This window comes from Eleginops maclovinus, chromosome 12, assembly GCF_036324505.1.
Source record: "Eleginops maclovinus isolate JMC-PN-2008 ecotype Puerto Natales chromosome 12, JC_Emac_rtc_rv5, whole genome shotgun sequence".
Taxonomy (NCBI): Eukaryota; Metazoa; Chordata; class Actinopteri; order Perciformes; family Eleginopidae; genus Eleginops; species Eleginops maclovinus.
The window spans coordinates 18,275,714-18,294,934 of NC_086360.1; the positions used below are offsets into that span (position 1 = coordinate 18,275,714).

The 19,221-nt window shown below is 38.7% G+C and overlaps 2 protein-coding genes across 2 annotated transcripts; both read right to left on the reverse strand.

The window, feature by feature from the left end:
- Positions 1-1,589: 1,589 nt before the first annotated feature.
- slc20a1a (solute carrier family 20 member 1a) lies at positions 1,590-8,853 on the reverse strand. Its single transcript, XM_063897730.1, has 11 exons — positions 8,729-8,853; positions 7,142-7,762; positions 6,875-7,015; positions 6,671-6,756; positions 6,031-6,127; positions 4,454-4,573; positions 3,948-4,157; positions 3,335-3,806; positions 3,074-3,259; positions 2,900-2,984; positions 1,590-2,126 (listed from the first exon to the last, which is right to left on the reverse strand). Exons 2-11 carry the CDS (start codon positions 7,488-7,490, stop codon positions 1,971-1,973), a joined length of 1,902 nt encoding a protein of 633 aa, XP_063753800.1. The 5' UTR covers positions 7,491-7,762; positions 8,729-8,853; the 3' UTR covers positions 1,590-1,970.
- A 3,405-nt stretch (positions 8,854-12,258) lies between these two features.
- Positions 12,259-19,215, reverse strand: vgll4l (vestigial like 4 like). Its single transcript, XM_063897880.1, has 7 exons — positions 19,053-19,215; positions 16,316-16,384; positions 16,066-16,142; positions 14,248-14,371; positions 13,879-14,128; positions 13,237-13,318; positions 12,259-13,085 (listed from the first exon to the last, which is right to left on the reverse strand). Exons 3-7 carry the CDS (start codon positions 16,130-16,132, stop codon positions 12,784-12,786), a joined length of 825 nt encoding a protein of 274 aa, XP_063753950.1. The 5' UTR covers positions 16,133-16,142; positions 16,316-16,384; positions 19,053-19,215; the 3' UTR covers positions 12,259-12,783.
- Between the last annotated feature and the right edge of the window lie 6 nt (positions 19,216-19,221).

Here is a 19,221-nt window from a genome sequence, read left to right on the forward strand (position 1 = left end):
CATTCTATTTAATTTCATCTCATGGTGATCCTTAGGAAGTTATCTGGGATCAACAGGGCAGTGCAAAAATGTGAACATTTGTGGTAACATATTCACATTCAGCATCCCTCTATTTATCCTCTCATGCATGTGCTTTATGTGGTTCTTTTTTCCCCTCCTTAGTGTTATCTTGTATGTGTGCAGTATTCCACCAAGTCAATCTTTATTTTCAGAGAAAATGAAATTGAAATTGCTGGAGTGTAGACTCAAGCTCTTTTCCTTTTGCAGCATGCTGTGAAGAACTGATTAAAGTGGAGCCGAGAATTACCCCGTTACAAGCAACATGGCAACTGCAAAATAGAATGCTTTCAATAAAAGGCTGAAAATATGTAACTCTCTCTTCAGTTTTTAATGTTTATGTTGTATCTTGTATTTTCTTTTTTTTCATCTCCTTTGGTTAAATACAGTTCTTCATGTGGGACTATCACGTTCCCTAACAGTGTAGGGCAGGGCTATTTGTTAAGAATTGGGTTCGGTTGATGAAAATGATCCAAAATAAGGGACCAGGAAAAACATGTCTTTAAATATGTATATCATGTTGATAGTTACAGTCAAGTAATACAACAACATATGACTTCATAGTTAGTAAAAGCATGACAACAACATGTTGCATTGTATTGGACCAAGACACATAGGCCAAAAGCATTTCTACATTTAAATGGCATGTTCAGAACTCAGAACATGTTAAGCATTAACTAGTTTAACCATCAACATCAAAAGTGCACACAACAGTGCAAACAAAAAAACTAACTTGCTTGATTAGTATGGTATTAAATATACACTTCAGTATTTTATTAAAAAATATAGCAAGAATTCATAACATTTCAGCATTTTATCAATGGAATTATTTCTAATTTTTATTTTGCATCAGACCTTAATGATCACTCCATGTGACCCTTAGATAATATAACACAAAACAGCAACTTTAAGACATTTCCTTTGCTGAGGCATCTAATGTCACTGTGGATGAGCAAACAAATAAAGTTAATAATCATACAGTCCCTGGTGTTTTTAAACTCACTATTTGTGATGCGTTCTGACTAGTACAAATATACAAATATTTGTGTTTATAAATGTACAAACCACAGACTGTCTACAGCATGGCAAATGAATTGTTCTGCTTTATTCATGTCTGACGTCACTGTGAGAGTGGACATCTCCATTCAGAAAACATGCATTTTATCTATAATTGTGGGGAAAAAAGATGGGACCTTTATATTTGTGTTTGAGGATGCCTCGGGCTTATATACAGTATATGATGCATTTAAATATTTTGTTAAATGAAAAATAAACTTCAGGAGAAATTATTTAAGAAAAACATTCATATGTTTTGTGGTTTTGTATTGCTGAGGGTCATTTTTTATTGAACCATGTTCAAAATAAACTAATATTAACACTATTTATTTAGGAGAATATTAAACCTTTACATTCCTTGAGGGGAGTATAAAATATGTGTTTTGTTTTTTTAAAAACAATGAATCTTTGTCAAGAATAATATTTGTGGGCTTTAAATAACCCATCCCTCCCACATGAACACAAACTAAATCAGATTCAGTGGAAAATGTTTAATAGTGAGAATTGTACATTGAAACTGTTCAAATCAAGCAACTCGTTTGTTACATTAAAATATGCAAACATAAAATATAACTGTTATTTACTTTTCAGTCAAAATGGAATTATCAGATTTTTAATACACATTGCTTTTATACAAATATACATAGGGATACACAAAATCACAGGATATTAGAAAAGTGAACAGTGGCATTAGATCCAAATCATTCATGGACACATTGGTATGAGATAAAATCATTGGCTCCACCTTGAGAAGACATTGAATGATATTATAAACATCATTTTAATACACGAGGTGGAGCGTGTTTATTAACACCGTTTTATCAGTGAGTCATACAAAAACTGTGAATCTGAGCAGCTCAAAGCACGACATATATGAATAGAGCCATGATGGCAGCGCTGATCAGCCCGGAGATAGGAACCGTGACGAACCAGGCGATGAAGATGTTCCTGAACAAATGCCAGTCGACTGATTTCCTGGAGCGCAGCCATCCCACGGCCACCACAGATCCCACCTGTGTTTGCATTATATTAGTCAGATGTGATCATTTTGTTCAAGAATAAAGGGAAATCAGGATGCATATCCTCTGAATTGATTGAACTTCGTAAACAACATGTTTATCTATAATAGGTTGTTGGTTATTACTTTTGATAAATGTAAACAGTATTTTTAAAGTTATATACAGGATATCAAATTAATATTGAGAGCCAAAAGAGCTGGTTTTATTATCTCATTTTATTTTCATTCTTTTTCAGCTACCTACACACCAAGACGAAGTTGTGTCAAGTTATATTTTTTATTTATTAAGACATCACTTATAATACCAGTTTTACAGTGTTCCTTTGAGTAAAATCTTTGCCAATTCCTGAGAAATAAAAAGGCGTCAAACCAAATCTGATGTAGCAGACGGCACTTTTATATATATATAACTTGAACTGGTTATTCTTGAAGTCAATGAGAATTAAGAAATATGGAAAAACTTTCCAGTAAAAAGTGTTTATATAGCAATGTGACTTTTGTTTAATGTTTGCGTGTTTGTGAGACCATCTTTGCTATCATTTAATATCATTTTTTCAGTCATTTTAACTCCACAACCTTGTATACACACAACTTTTTAAGCTATATTTCCCTCAATCTTTGTTAGTGCACGACTGGAGCACATTGGAAATGAGCACCCCTATATTATGATTCAAGATTTGTTCTTAAAACTAATTGTGACCCAAAGAATGGAAATCAAATTTCAAAACAAGATTGAGACTGAATTTTCCAAGTTTAGAGTTTTATTACCTTGCAGTGGGTTGTGCTGACGGGAAGACCAACATTTGAAGCCACAACAACTGTGAGCGCTGAAGCTAGCTCAATGCTGAATCCACTAAATCACAACAAAAGAAACATCAGTACATTTTGACTGTCAAATATCTTACAATTTGAGTTGTCACGGTATATAAATGACTGGCAAACCTGGATGGTGTAATGGGTGTAAGGTCTTTGCCCATGGTCTGCATCACTCTGCGTCCCCATACCCAAAGTCCAGCGCAGATGCCCACTCCGCCGTAAAGAAGCAACCAGATAGGTGTCGGTGCGTTGGACATCACAGAGCCACTCTCATACAGAAGCCAGAGAGCCACCAGTGGCCCAATTGCATTGCTAATAAAAACGGCTTATGTTACTCATCTGAATAAAAAGCACATAGTGAAAAAACTCAGGAGAAACTAACCCTACCTGACATCATTCCCTCCGTGAGCGAAAGAGCCAAAGCACGCTGTGAGTATCTGAAGGAACTGGAAAAGCATGGCGACAGCTGGTTGGTCGACCTCTAGCTCATCTTCTTCACAAGCAGGTTCGATGGCGGCTTCCTGCGTCACACTCTCCTCCTTGACTGCACTGCCGTTGGTCACTGCCGAGCTGTAGCTGCTGTAACTGTCTACTCTGGATCTTCCCTGCAGCCCACCATCAACCTCCTTGTTTTTAGGATCTCCTTGAATGCCATAAATCGCCATGGTGTAGGAAGTGTAGCTGTTGTTCCTCCTGATGGGCCGCTCCTCTGTATCGCTGTCGCCAATGCAGTCACCAACCTTAGACATGTGAAGTTTCTGCAGCAGGTCTTTATACAGGCCCGAATCTTTGTGGATGGTGTGGGACCGTCCACTGTGAGGATCAGTGATCATCATGGGCCCGACACTGCCATTCACACCTATGGAATAGTTTATTGTAATTCAACTTTTGTCCGAATTAATTGCGGTTTTATGACATCTGAGGTAAACTATTTTGAGATTTCAAAGATTTCCTACGAAACATTTATTAGGGAATTACTTCCAAACCATTCATTCCTCACCATTGCTGGCATCCAAGTCTTTGGTTTCCATGTCATTGTTGTCCAAATCTGCTTCCTCTGAGCCTCCCAGCTTGAAAGCTACTCTCTGACTTTCTACTGGGGGCGCCTGGGATTGAGGGTCCTGAGGAGTTGATGGCGGTCCGGCTGATGCTGGTTTGCTGGAGTTCTTCTCCATTAATGGTGTTTCACAGGGAGAAGCAGCTGTTTCTCCTGAAGTGCATTAAAGAGGACATATTATGCTATTTTTCGGTCTTTATATTTGTATTTTGTGAGTCTACTGTGACATGTTTACGTGCTTTAATGCTCGAAAGGTGCTTTTTTTAATGTATTATACTGCCCGTGCACCTCTTTCTCCAGCCCAGTCTGCTCTGATTGATCAGACTTAATTGTTCCTAACTACTTAAGAATGGTCTTGTAAATACCAAAATAACTAAATGTATGAATACAAACCTTTATTTTCATTTAAAATGCATTTGAGAATTTATGAAAGTGTAAGATTTACTTACGTCTGATTTTCTTCTTCAGGAACGGACAGACAAAGAACCAAACGACCAAAGCTGTAATGAAGGCACAGCCCCACGCAATGCACAGAGTTCCCCACCACGGCACTCTGTCAAAACCCAGCACTGTGCACACCAGAAAGGGAAATGAGAAAAAAAATCTGTCTCAGAAAAGAAGAAACACAAACTTAAATGCTTCTTTCTTTCTTCTTTAAGAACAGATACTGCTCCTTTCACAATCATGACAAAATAAATTGTTAGTAATTGTATGCTCCTATACTGTTGCCTTCTTTTACATACAGCTGCGGAAAAATTAATAGACCACTCCAAATTTTTCTTAAATCCTTATCTCTACATGTATGGCAGCCATTCCCAGTGTCTGTTAAATTTCAACACAGAGAAATGTTGTCAGTAGTTTATGGAATACAATATTTAAAAAAAATCATTTCACTTAAAGACATGTCGAGAAATAATAAAACAAGAGAAAAAGATAACGCTGAAGCGGTCTCTTAATTTTTTCCGCGGCTGTATATCGTAACATCTAACGGGTCTCTGACATATTGAGCCTTATAGAGAACAAGAGTGAGTCTTTGTCCAGAGTGACTAATCTTATCCTCCGTTTCACAAGTTTTGTTTAAAATGTTCTAACGGACTGTTCCAATTGCTTACATCACTCTTACAGACAGCCATATCAGAGTAAAAACACACCCCTTAGAATCAGATAGTGTTTCAAATCCAGTCTTGCAGCCCACAGATAAAATACACTGTAAGGACACTTTTAGTCTTTCATTTTCTTTGAATGCTTACACAGAATAGCTAGAATTGCTAGAATTAGATGTGGTAATGCAGGTTAGTATTACAATATTGGGTTTTTTCCTCACAGATAAAACTTACCTGTTTGCTCTTGTAGACAACAGCAGGTTAATGACAAATCAAAAGGCCACAGATTAAAAGTAGTAGCTTTCCTTGTCAACACGGATGTGAAGCCATAAACAACGAAACATTCTTGATTGAAACAAAAAGTGTTTATCTCTGTGTCAGAAAATAAAATGTTGTCTGGAACATGTTTGCGGTATCAGTGTGAGAATTTCACTGCTGTGTTACGCTGTATTATTGCATAGCAGGAGTTATGGTGTGTTAAAGTCTTGAACCACACACACCGGCCTGCAGCCTTCAGTGAAGGGCCCAGGCCAGTTGACTTCTCCATAAGTTCAATCCTGCAAATGAAACAAAAAGGAATGGAAATGGTCCATTTAATAGTTGTAAGTTTCTCAAATTCCCATTCAACTGGTTTCACTTCATTCTGGTTAAGTTGGGTGGTTTTTGGTGGTTTGCAATCAAGTTTGAATGTGGGGTTGACCGCTGGCATTATCTAGGGAACACTTCATTAAATAGAAATGCCAAGGCAGACACGGTTTTGGTTGATGAAATATCGTCAAAAACAAAAACGTTCTCCTAAGAAGTCATCACCTCTCTGTGTCTCCTGTGACATTTATTCAGATCTCATCTTGCTCCGGGGCTTTCAACAGCTGCTGCAGTGAATGAAAAGAAACATGAGTGTGGTGTGTGGACATGGAACTTACTTGGGGCTCCTGTAAACATGATGGAGAAGAGGTTGATGCCCATAGTGATGGCGTAGAAGATGGGAAGAGCTCTGAGTCCGTTAGGTACAGGGTCAGCCTGGGGAAATCATATGTGAGAGCAGGATTTTTTATGCAGTCACAACAAAGGGACATTTCCCCCTCTCAATTTCCCAGATGTCTTCAGTTAAGCCCAAGGAGACACAGGTTATCCAGTATGTAACAAGAAACACAGATTTGAAAAAAAGGCCAATCCCACAACAGAAGCATAAGTCTCTCTCTCTTTTTTTTTTTTTACTATTCACCATTAATGATCTCAATACTACTTAGATATTTTCTTTTGACCATTTGGTTGGAAATCATTCTTAGGTTGTTTAAGGCTGCGTAGGGCACTAAATAATGATATGTCACTCCAAGGAGACAGTTTTTCTGCAGAATGAATACTTCTATATGTATTACTTTAAATACTTCTTGAAAATAATGAAGGGTTACTTTTGAACAAGTATCCTGTGAAATGCATGACTTGTACTCTTTATGGAGTATTTTAACTTATGAAAATGATTTTAACACTTGCACCACCATTAATAACTAGACATTATTATTCAAAGTATCCTTCTTTATCTTGTACACGGTGAGTGCTTACCTTGTCCAGAATGTATTTGCGAACCAAATAGAATAGAACTCCTGACATGATGCCTGACAGCACCGGGGACAGGAACCACGACGCCACTTTGGATTGTAAAATACATTTGAAAGAACATTGACAAATGCGTTTTAGGCTACACTTGTATGTTTGGGTTTAACACATACTTGTTTAACAATGTTGTGGACAAAAACAAATAGTCACCAATGCGCAGAAGCTCCATCCATCTGACCCCTTGGTGACCTCTGGCTACCATGGAGAAGCCGATTGTTGCTCCAACAATACAGTGAGTTCCAGAAATGGGGAGCTTCAGGAATGATGCAGCTAGCTGCCACACAGCAGAGCCTGTGGGACAAAAACATGAGCAAGGCCTGTTCTTGCAGTCTCTAAATTCACTTGTAAAAAATCTCTTTACTTTATTTTATTTGCACCATTTCAAATCATTTCTATGTAATGTATGTGAATGCTTACCAAACATCGCACTTATCGACCCGGCCATCAGGACGTGTTCGGAGCCGTTGTACATCTGCACGTCAATGATGCCCTTCCGGATGGTCTCGCTGACTTTGGCCCCGAGTAGCACTGAGCCCACCGTCTCAAAGATAGTGGCCAGGATGCAGGCCTGACGCAAGGTAACCACTCCGGAGCCCACTGCAGTACCGAAGGAGTTGGCCACATCGTTGGCTCCCACAGAGAAAGCCAGGATGAAGGCAATGATAAAGCCTAACACCAACAGCCACATGTAGTCTGTCATGGCGGTCCCTGAGGCCACAGCCACTGTAGTGGCAGCAGTCAGGGTTGCTAATGTGGTTGTATCCATTACTACTTGCAAATTGATTTAAAAAATGTAAAACAATTGGAGTCAAACAAAGCCAATTTATTCTGGTTTAACTGTGACTAATGAGGTATTATTTGTTTATAAATTTAAAAAAACTTCCCCCTTATTTAGGTTTTAATTGCAATGAATGGGGAGAAATCTAAATGTATTGCTAGCTAGGTATGTAGGGTTTGTCTGTAGGCTTCATCATAAAATTACAGGATAAAGAGACAGGAGAGACATCCATTGTGACAGCGAGCCACTGATGATACACACTGTACAAACACAAACACAAACACATGAGTTAGTGGTTAATGCTTCTTATTTATTGGTTCGAGAACAAAGTTAGGTTACACATTAACAAGACAAGAACTACCTACAGGGACAAAACAGCATGCATCATTTTGTTCTGCAGGCATGATTTAGGGTCTATTATCTGTGTGGCAGAGGGAAGTGGTTATGATAAAGGGTTTTATAACCGTGTTAGCCACATTAAAGTTTGGCATCACTTTGTTAGAGCATAACCTTTCTGTAGCGTCAATCATAACACATGACACAAAAACAGGAAGAAGACTATGAATATCTTTAAATCTTATGCAATTCACAGGCTTATAAACATTAATTTCCCACAAATCCTAAGGAATATAGTCATATCAAGTAAATGTGCCACCCAGTGTTATTATTAGGGTAAACATTTGCATATGGACTGATGTTTGACATGTTGAAGAACTCCTGTAATCTCCTGGTGTGTTTAAATGGGGTTTTTCTAATATTTAAGACAACCAGATTCAGACATTATTAGCTAATTAAATCCATGTGTGTCCTCTGCATAGTGTCTCCCCCCGTGTCTATTAAGAACTCACTGGGGCTGCTTGGTGTTTGTCTGTGATGAATTAATCTGTTGCTATGGTGTTTTCCATTTAAGCAGCACTTAATCCAGACAATTTTAACAATGTTACATATGCATTGAAATAGATCGCTGTAATGTTTTGGCTTTGTCTAAATGTGTCCGTGTAGCAACAGGTTGAGCGTCACACAACTTTAGTAGCGTCTAAAATTCATGTTATTATCACATGTAAATACACTTAAAAATAAAAATAGAAGTGGACAATTCAGTCATTTTGATCTAACTCATAATCGGCATGGCAAATAGCGGTATGTTAATCCCCTTAGCTGCTCTTGCATAATTAAAATCGAGCGACAACACAAAAGAAAAGTGAGAGAGAGAGAAAAATACTTACAATGTGAGACGAAAGTGCACCTCTGCGTGTTTTGGGTCCAACGCACTTAGTGTGTCCTGATGTGAGATGAGAAGCAGCTTTATTATTCAAAGTGAAGGTTGGATGTTATTATAGGAGGGGAGTCTGCACCGGCTTTATATAACGAGCTGTGGAGTACACGCCTCTCCAGGTCGGTCATGAGACCTAAAGCTAATGTTTAGCTTGTTTGTAGGCACGGAGGAATAATTACTGTTGCCTTTGATTATGTTACTTTGCTGCATATGCACCAGAAATCCCCCCCATTATTGTTTTCCTCACCACCATGGAGATACAGAAATGTTTATTGTTTTGACTAAATATATCATAAGGAAACTATATTTCAGGCTCTTAGTGTGTTTATGCTAATCAGGGTTTGTTGTTGTAATATTATGTGTAATATTCCCATAATATTCCTGGATACTATGTATAGTTTGATTTATGTTGATGTAAATAAAAAAAAAGGCAATGGGCATGTGTAGCTGAGGCTGATGTCCCAAATCTAACAAAGAGAAGCTGATCTAATGTGTGACAACATGTGATGATCTTTTTTATATATTTAAATAACATGGCCTCCACTCTGGTGCCACCTATTGGTCAAACCTTATAATAAAAGTAGCAGGTACTATTTTCGTGTGAAATGTTATTATTGCAATTATTGAGGCTATAGACTTCTTCAAAGGAAAGTGTCTTTTTTTAATTTTTAAAGAATTCCCTCAACAGAAACATATACATATGATCACACTGAACTCAAGTTGCATAGCACATTAAGCAGGGGTAGCTAAGCAGAGCGTGAAAGTGTGTTACTGAACAACCTGTCTTTCCCTATTTTCCTGTCACTTTACTGGGAAACTCCACTGGACTTCAGCGTCAGCAGAACAGACTCTTTCTAAACTGCTACACTGCCTCCAAATCTGCTGATCAGTTCCTCTTCATTACTCATTTATTCAGGGCCTGTTGGATGATCTCAACCGGTGCACAAGAGTGCTACCTGTGTGGAATATTTTGACCTCTCCAAAGCATGTGACAAGTGCAAATGGAAGAGACTCACAACAGTGCTGAAAAGAAATGTGAAGGTGGCGAAAGCGGTCACTTTTTACTGGCATCACATTTTGTTTTAAAGGTGACGATGAGCAGGTCAGTTCGTAATGGTAAACTGTTTTTAGAAATGTTAGTCTCGAATTTCCTTTTCTGTATTTTGTATAGTTGCAAATAGTTTTACTATTTGCAACTATATGTAGACTATCAACAGACAATATTTTATAATGTTCATTTATGGGACTGTAAACATACAAATATTCATTAGCTAGCCCCTTTTATTATACATCAATACAATGAAAAAAAATAACAAAACGGCAGAAACACCCACTAATGAATTTTGAAGCAAAAACTGATATTACTTACGAGACCAAATAAGATTATATGGTATAATACAGAAACTGAGTTTAAAAGTGTGTACTAATAAAGGGCTATACTTGTGAATGCATTCTCACTGGTACCATGCGATGTAAAGATTTTACAGCAAGGCATCTGTTCTGTTTTGTCACACCAGCTTGGGAGAACACCCACCAAACAATAATTTAAATACAATTAACTCACTGATCTTTGATCATTTAAATACAAAGAAGTTGAACAAAAAGTAGAAAATGAATCATGCTTCTTCACAACAGAAACACAGCCATTCCAAGCAATCATGTTCTCATGAGATTAGAGCTGCAATTTAAATTATTTACAAAATGCTTCATGATATGTTGACAGTGATTTAACTTTTGACAGACTAGACAAAGGAAAGTAACTTTCCCAGAGGGCTTGGCCATCCTTCTGTACCACTGGTGTTTTTAATTACTACTGCCTCAGTAAAATTGACTTAAATGTTGTTTTCTGTCTTGTTTGAGGTATTCAGAATTGCTATTATCTTTTATTGTAACCTCAGACAACAATGTGCACTTGTTTTGCAGCAGCTTGAGAATAGTTTTCTCTTTGCCTTCTCATGGCCAGTTGTTCTTTATCACTTAATGATACCTATTATGCTAATGTTCAGGTTACATAATTGTATTTTGTGCTTCTGCTTTGACATGTTTTCATGCTTTAATGTTCAAAAAAGTATCTATTTGTCTCATACTGCCTGTGTGCAGCACCTCTTTTCACCCTCTGTCTGAAACCAGAGCCCAGTCTGCTCTGATTGGTTCAACCGCTAAGGGATGTCCCGCCCCTTAGCCTATCACTTACAATTTGTTGGAGCGCTAGCAAATAGAAGCTAGTGTTACATAGTGAGGTACTATTTTAAAGTTCCTTTAAACTCCAATTCGTACTAACCAAACGTTCCCAGACACATTTCATTCAAATAAACGTGCGTATAACTACTTTTTTTTGCTAGTGTTAAGTAGATTTTAGTTTTACAAATACAAAATGTTCTTTAAACAGATAGTGTTAGTATATTCGTTATATTATAGATTGTTGAATTCTTGGTTAAGCATTGAAAGAGACATAGGCCTACGCTTGAAGTTCTGGATGAGAACCGAAACATATTTTGTACTTTGAGGCGGATTAAACCTGTTATGTAGTCTGCTGCTACTGGTAGCTTAGCAAACATATTTTCTCTCAAGTGTCCGTCTGTTGGGCAAGATTCCTCTCTCAACAAGATGAGCTGCAGAGTTTTAAGTTGTCTGTGCGGTTAACCATTCAACATGAGACCGTTTGTCCTTCACAATGTCCGCTGTGTAAGGTTCCCCTAAACACCGCTAGATGGCATCAATGTGACTGTTCAGGTTATGCTGGATAATGAATATACTCCAAGTGGGAATCATACAACTATCTTCCCAAGGTGTTCAACATGGCAGAACATTTAGGTCATTTCCCATTTCTTCTAAAATTGAACAACTCTATAATTTCAGAGAGAAAGGCTTCGGATTTTTTTATTTGGCTTATCATATTTAAAGTTAGACAAGATAGGACATGCAAATAAGTAACTAAAGAGCTTTGCTGGTTCTCATGCTCAGGCCTATATTAGCCCAACCCTTTCTTCCCCTCTTCCCTCCCTCCTGTCCCTTGCCAAACAGGATCTGTAGGATCTTACAGAGTCATTTTCTCAGGAGACAGGAATTTCAGAACACAAGGCGTGTTACCTGCTGGGACTTGCAACCTGCATTCTCGTAAACTAACAGGAAAAAGTCCCAAACCTGTTGCTCATACGTCTATTAATTTGAACTCAGTGTGTGGTAACAGCTTTCAGTGTAAGTGCCATGTATGCACCGGACACATTGTAGACACACTCTGACTCACTACTGAAATTAGGTTGTCTGGTACGCCACCCTGCACATTTTTAACAATGTATCTGTTAGTTCACAATCTTTAGGTTAAAAAAGGAGTTGTATTCATTTTCTGACATGCATTGCTTTTGTTTCTGAAGAAAGATTAGGAAAACATTATCTATGTTTTAATTTTCATTCCAATTTAATTTTCATTCCAATTAAGTAGTAGACCAAAATGTGCTTTTAAAAATGAAACACTGAACGTTTTTAAAGGATTTTCGCGTTTTTTTATTATTTCAAAGTCCTTTTTAAAAAATCTGTTGGACAGCTGCTAAGCATTACAATATACAGCAGATAGGCTAGTCAAGTAGACTATAAGCAACCCAAGTGTTATCAGTACATAAATATAATACAACAAAATTGTGGTATTCAGACCGTCTAAAAGACTGACACAAAATGAAAGAAATGTTAAGGATTACTTGGCGGACAATTCAATCAACCCGCATCACCATCTACAGTATCTCAAGTATTCAGATGCTATCGACACGCAGAGGATAGAAATGTAGAAATGTAACAAAACACAGACATCCCAAATAATGCTACATTCATCTGCATCAATGTGTCTGAGATTCGCACACACACGGGTACAAAGTGAGAGCACCCCTGCATCCGTTAACTTGCTCTCTCAACACTAGCGCTGGCATTTCCATTGCTCAACAAGCAGAGCTGCACGCAGTGAAATGTTAAAAGTCACAGTTTTTTCTCCCATGTCACAGGTAATTTATGGCTTTAATTAATAGACCAATGGCTGGAAGTCGGCGATGAGCTGCTGGTGGACTCTTTGCGCGACTGATTCGGGCTGTGTCTGTAGGCTGGGGAGTGAGTGACACTTGGACTGCTGGGCGGTGTTGAAGAGCAGGAGGAAGACTTGGATTTAATCTGCAGCCACTTGTCTCCCAAAGCCTTAGTAAAATGGTCATCCACAGACACGCTGATGGAGAGCTGCTGGGAGCGTGCTTTCTGGTAGTTCACTCCGAGGCTTCTCTGGAAATGCTCGTCAACAACATGATCGTAGTTGCATTTGGAAATCACTGAAAGATAAGGATGAATAACAAAGTCAAACACACACCTTGGTGAGTCAGGAAAAGTCAGCAGATGTATAGTATGTGATGTGTTTGTGACGATTAGGGAGTGACCGTCTGGTGTGGTTGATGAGATCATTCAAAAGAGTGTGAGACTGACCTGATGAGGGGCTCCTGTGGATATCAGACCTGCAGGAGGGGTTTCTTGATGAGGAGACACAAGTGATCACAGAGGGGCGCATCTGAAAAGAGGGGGATCATCGATTAAATTAAAAGTTAAACAATATTCCGGTTTGTGTTTTCTATCACCTTAACCTAGCTGTGCACTTCATTCCACAATTACAAATCACAGTACAAAGTTCGGTTTAACTAAATCATTTCCAAACCGATTAAACTGGTTGAGTCTGCCTATTAAAGTCAGATCACTCCCAGTTTGGTTGCACATGCAGGTCAAAGAGAGAGCTGTCTGTTTGGTCTTGTTTATGGAATTCCTCCCTCCATTGCTCACATTTTCTTCCTGAATCCGGCTGGATTGCATAGCTAGGACAAGCAGAGGCCTGTATATACTCTTGGAAGAATGCCTGTGCAGTTGCATTCGCTGCCTACAGATAGGAGATGAAGCTGCAGCTAGCCTGAAGCTACACTGACACTACAAAGGGACATACAGCACATTCACTGCCTACAGATAGGAGATGAAGCTGCAGCTAGCCTGAAGCTACACTGACACTACCTCTTTCACAGGTAACAGCCCAAACACCCATGACCTTTGAGAAGAGCACATTGAACATGAGGTTTATCTTACCTGGAGTTGAGCGGGAGCAGAGCTTTTAGTCTTTTCCTCTGTGCTTTCTGGGTCTTTCCTTGGTTTCTTGATGAGTGCAAGTGGTTCATCCATGATTGGTGCACAGTACACATGGGACGGCAGAGGGCTGGTGGGGCTGGGTGTTGGACTCCACGGATATGTGGGGCTTTGAAGCCTGTTGAACATCCCTGGTGCTGGTGGCGCTCTGTGGACAGCTTTAGCATTGCTTCTGCCCAGTACCCGCTCCCGTCTGAAACATGATTTCATCAGGAAATGTTAGATATCTTTGACAGCATTTGCATATAATGAATCCCAATTTTAATATTGAATTGCTATTGTAAATATGACAAAAACACAATTTTAACCAACCTTTCCTCCAACGTCAGACCCCTCTCGTGGCTATGCTTGCGTTTGACGGGATGCACAGTTGGGGCTCTGGCCCGGTCATTTGCGATATGTCTGTGTCTGTCTTCGCTTCTGAGATGGGGCTGACCTGACAAACATAAAGAAAGGGATAGCGTTAGGATAAGAAGGATGGCTTCGGCTTATTTGCAAAAAAGAAATTCAAAAAGGGTGATCATTTACTGGCATTGATGATTTTACTACAGTGAGGATGCTGTATGATGAGTAATTGCTTGTTTTGATCCATGACATCAACCTGCATGACTACTTTTCGTGGGAAAGTCTTACCACCGTTAATTGTAAACTCCGTTAAGTTGAAGAACTCGATCTACCTGATATGCGAGGGTTGCAACTGTACACAGCTGATTCATTGCTAACGGTAAATGTTGTTTTTCTGCATAATGTTGGCATTCAGCCCTATCAACGCACCAAAAGGGCACAATAAACAGCTTGTGTTAGAATAAAGTCCCACACTTTTACCGCTTTTGGCCTCTGACGACCCTGATTCGGGTGGCACCCATAAGTGAAAGGGCACACAAAGTACACACATTGAGTTAGAGGATGCTTTTATCCAAAGACTGGCTTTGTAACTACACAAGTTAAAACACATCAATAACTAAGGGGATATCATTGATGCGTCCAATAAGATAAATGCAAGGTATATTCAGATTGCAAATCAGACCCACAAAATAATTTCTTGATTGTTATAAGGAGACCGCATTCATTATATCTAATCCCAATAATAACATAAATAATGTTTTGCTCTTTGGGCTCTTGAGTATTTAACATGTGCGTAGCCAACTCACATGTTCAAAACTGGCATGCATACTGAAAAAACACAAAGCATCGTTTTGAGATGTAATGGCAGCATAATTAGACGGTGGCCTTTTGTTCGACTGTATGCTCAGTTAGCACTTGAAAATCAACATTCATGTGGCGGCAGGAGTCCTTCAAAAGTCTTTTAACTGTATTCAAATCAATCATTCAAAGCGTGTAGAGAAGTCAAAATAACATCTTTTGAAATCTCACAATGAGGTGATTAGTGTGATGTGTTTTGAATTGCAAGACAATGGAAGTTGTCCACTGTCTTTAACTCACTTCAATACGCATATCCTACTGGCTGAGCACTTTAACACCTATGAGCTACTCCTTCATACAGAGTGCTATTGTAGAGGGGGGGCAGGTACAACCACACCTATGCTGATTTTCTAATGCCCCGGGCATGGGTATTTCTTCCTTGTTGGAAGAGGGAATATGGTGCCTGACCTTCTGTTTGGATAAGTTTACTTAAATGTTGCTGATATCCATCAAAGTCTCAAGTGGCAACACCATTCTTTGAAACGTAGTTTAATCTTAAGGTCATTGAAAGCCAATAAGTATTCAAAGAGGTTCATTGAATATTTGTTTTTAATAGATTTACTTTATGTTACCCATGTATTGTGGGTAGTATAAAGCTATATTATACAACACAAAAAAGGCCCATGACAAACAAGCTATATTATACAATACAAAAAAGGCCTATGACATAAAGTGTATTAAGAAAGTTTGTGTATACCTTCCATGTGATTGTGTGATTCAAATCTGATTTCTTTATATTTGATACTGGATCAACATCATGCATATAACATTAGTCAGTGCTTCTCTAATGAAAACGTAAATAAAAAGTTGAGGCATGACATACATACGACAATTATACACATTGAAATATTGTAGCAGACTTGATTTCACCTAACAGGGTAAAACAATTAGTATGAAGTAACTTGAGGCATCAATAATCAAACTTACCTTCTAAAATGTAGACCTTGAAGCCACTGCTCATCCGGGTGATGTACTGGAAGTTAGCCACAGCCATGGCACCTTGTCTTTGTCCAAAAAAAGCAAAATAACAGAGAAACACCTTGACTGCTGGAGCTTACAGGACACAATGAGCCTCAGTAAATTGTATTGGGAAAGGTAATGAGATGCTGGGTCTGAGTTCAGCCAGGTAAAGTGTCAGGTGAGTGCAGATAGGTGCAGTGGCTTCCCTGTGACTCACTCCTTGCATTCCAATAGGCTGCTGTCTGGACCAATCAGAGGCCCTCATTCACTCAGGCTTGTTGTTGTCCTACAGGAGAAATGAGCTCACAGGTAAAGGTAGAAAGTGGATTTCTAAATGTCATACTGCCATAGAATCCACTCTGATTAGAGGAGATTTGCTATATTCAACACTTTCTTTTGTACAGTAATACACCTCTTTGGTCATGAATCATTTTTTAAAACATGTTCTCGAGCGATGAACACAATGAAGTGTGCCTTTTGTTTCTCTTCATGGAATCACCACCTGTCCCCCTCACTTCCCTCCCTCCCTCCCCCCTAATCTGCAATCTCACCAAACTGCATTTTTTCGAGCCCTTAGCCCACCGGAGCTCCAGTCATTCCTCTGGCCTGCCCATACACGCACGCAGCTGTACTATGTGCCTGCCTCACCAGTAATCCAAAGGCTTTTGTTGATGGCCAGACAAAGACTCCTAAGTCCTGAAAATGCCGCTGCCATGTGAACAATCTCGTCTGAGTATACTGAGGAGTTTGAACAGACGAAGAAATTCTTTGGTGGCCGCTCACCCAGATACAGTCTGACATTGGTCCAGCTAAACATCACAAGTGGGGTAATTAATGGATAGAAATATGATGTTGGTAAATATGAAATTATTGCAATGATAATCAATTAAAATTATACTCTTTGCTGCCCTGGTATAGGCTGATATATTAGCTTGTTTCTACACATATAATACTGATTTCTAGGTGGATGGTTAAAAAATAAAAAGTTCTACAAAAATAAAAGGCTTGCTGTTAAAACATGCAAGAAATGTGGTGTTGAACTCAATTTAAGCTCAACACTGCCCCCCCTAAGTCATAGGACACAGTGCAATAAAGTGGCATCAAAAATCACACTAGGTCCTGCATTCACATTTCAAAAATGTCCAAAATACCAACGTGCTGTTGACATTTCAACATCACGTTTGCTCAATGACACATTCCATTCAGTGTAAAGAACCTTCAAATGCAAAGTATCTGGGTTAAAAAGGATTGGAATCCGTGCGATCGTGTTCTTCTAGTTTTGTAGCATTTATTTTCCACATACCAGTGCCTCACATACCTAGGTAAGAAAGTACTTATTTGCTTGATACATTTTTGTTGTTATCCGAAAAATTGTCCTTCCTTTCATTGCAATAAAATGAAATCCAGATTTGAATAATCCTACATTCATTTTTTTCAATTGAATATGAATTTACTTAATTTAATCAGTAGTATTATTTGTGTATTTATTCTCTGTCTAAGACCAAATGTTAAGACAATCCCTACATAGTACTCCAGAAGAAGCAGAAATCCTGTAAAATAAAGCCCAGTACCAAGTTTATAATGAAGTATATCAAATTAAACTAAATTAATTAATATAAAAGAATAACCGAATTACAAACAATGCAGATTTTTTTCTTTTAATTGGGGACCCCAGTTACTATGCCTTAACAAGAAATACATTTATGATGTATTACTAACTGTAAGACGATTATATTAAATGTGAATCAACAAATAATTGTAAACACTTTTCTTTATAGATATTAGCACTGCTCTTTGTATGTTTTTTCAATTACTGTCTACATTCACAGCAGTAAAACTACTGAAACATGTTTAGAATCAAATTAATCCATTGTTGAAATGGCATCCATTTTGGTCTGCACCTACAAAGGTCATATGACACACTGCAATAACATGGATTTAAAACCCACATTAGGGTACTGCATACAAGTTTGAGAGATGTGCTGTTGAAGTTTAAACCATCTGGTTTGCTCACTGACACATTCAATGCAACGTAAACAGTGGAAAAATGCAAAGTATCTGGGCTCAACATAAATGGAATCTGTGCAATCGTGTTTTCTACTTTTGTAGCCTTCATTTTCCTCATACCAGCACCTCACAAAGCTTAAAAAAGGGCATTTTCACTTACTCTCTCCGGGCCAAATAAATAATCTAATTGTAAAGTTCCTTAAGCATCACATTTTAAACTTCAATTTCCAAATCATCCTGCACTAAAGCATGGACTTTAATAATTGAGTCAGTATAACAGCTCTTTCCACTAGGCATTTATAACATTAAATAAGGTTAGTGCCCTCAGCTATGTGTAACTGTGACCTCGGTGAACAGGGTTTATCCACCTCAACACAGTGCAGTTAGCAAAGGCCTGATGGGACTCCCTGGGGCTCTGTGTTGATCACTGACTCTGGTGTCACCAACAGATGGCGCTTCTCTCTCGATCTGTATTGACTCTGCTGATATCAGAAGCACCACGCTGTGTCAGCGGCCTGAAGGCCAAACAGTAAGTGTTCCAATGCTGCATTATTGAACACAACAGGATGCAATATCAAATCAACTCTCATAAGCCCCCAGTGGAGTCAGCAGCATGCTCATGTCAAACAGATAGCGACACCCCAGACACCCTCCTCTCATCAACACCTCCATCATATCCCGACACAGAGCAGAGTCAAGTTAGACAGATACAGACTGAACAGTACAGGAAGTGTAACAATATTCCTTTCGACACAAGACTTGAAACCTAAAACATTGGAAAGTCCAACAACCTCATAATAACAGTGAACAACTCTCCGTAACAGCAGGGGTGGTATTGTGTGTAATCGTCCTTGAAAAAGGGAAACCGGAAAACGTAGGAATGCAATTGATCTGATAAGTTATATAAAGCATTGTTTGTCAGCCTTTTTCACGCCACTTTCACTTACCACTTGGATGCATTGCAGAATAGCATGGCGTTGTGAAAAAATGCGATGTTCACTCTCTTCGTTTGTTTGTTTTCCTCTCTTCGTGTGTACTGATTCGCTAGCCAATCAGTTAGTTTTCCCCCCTGCTTGAATCCGCTGCAGGGCCGAAAATTGCCTTTCTTGTGGGGCC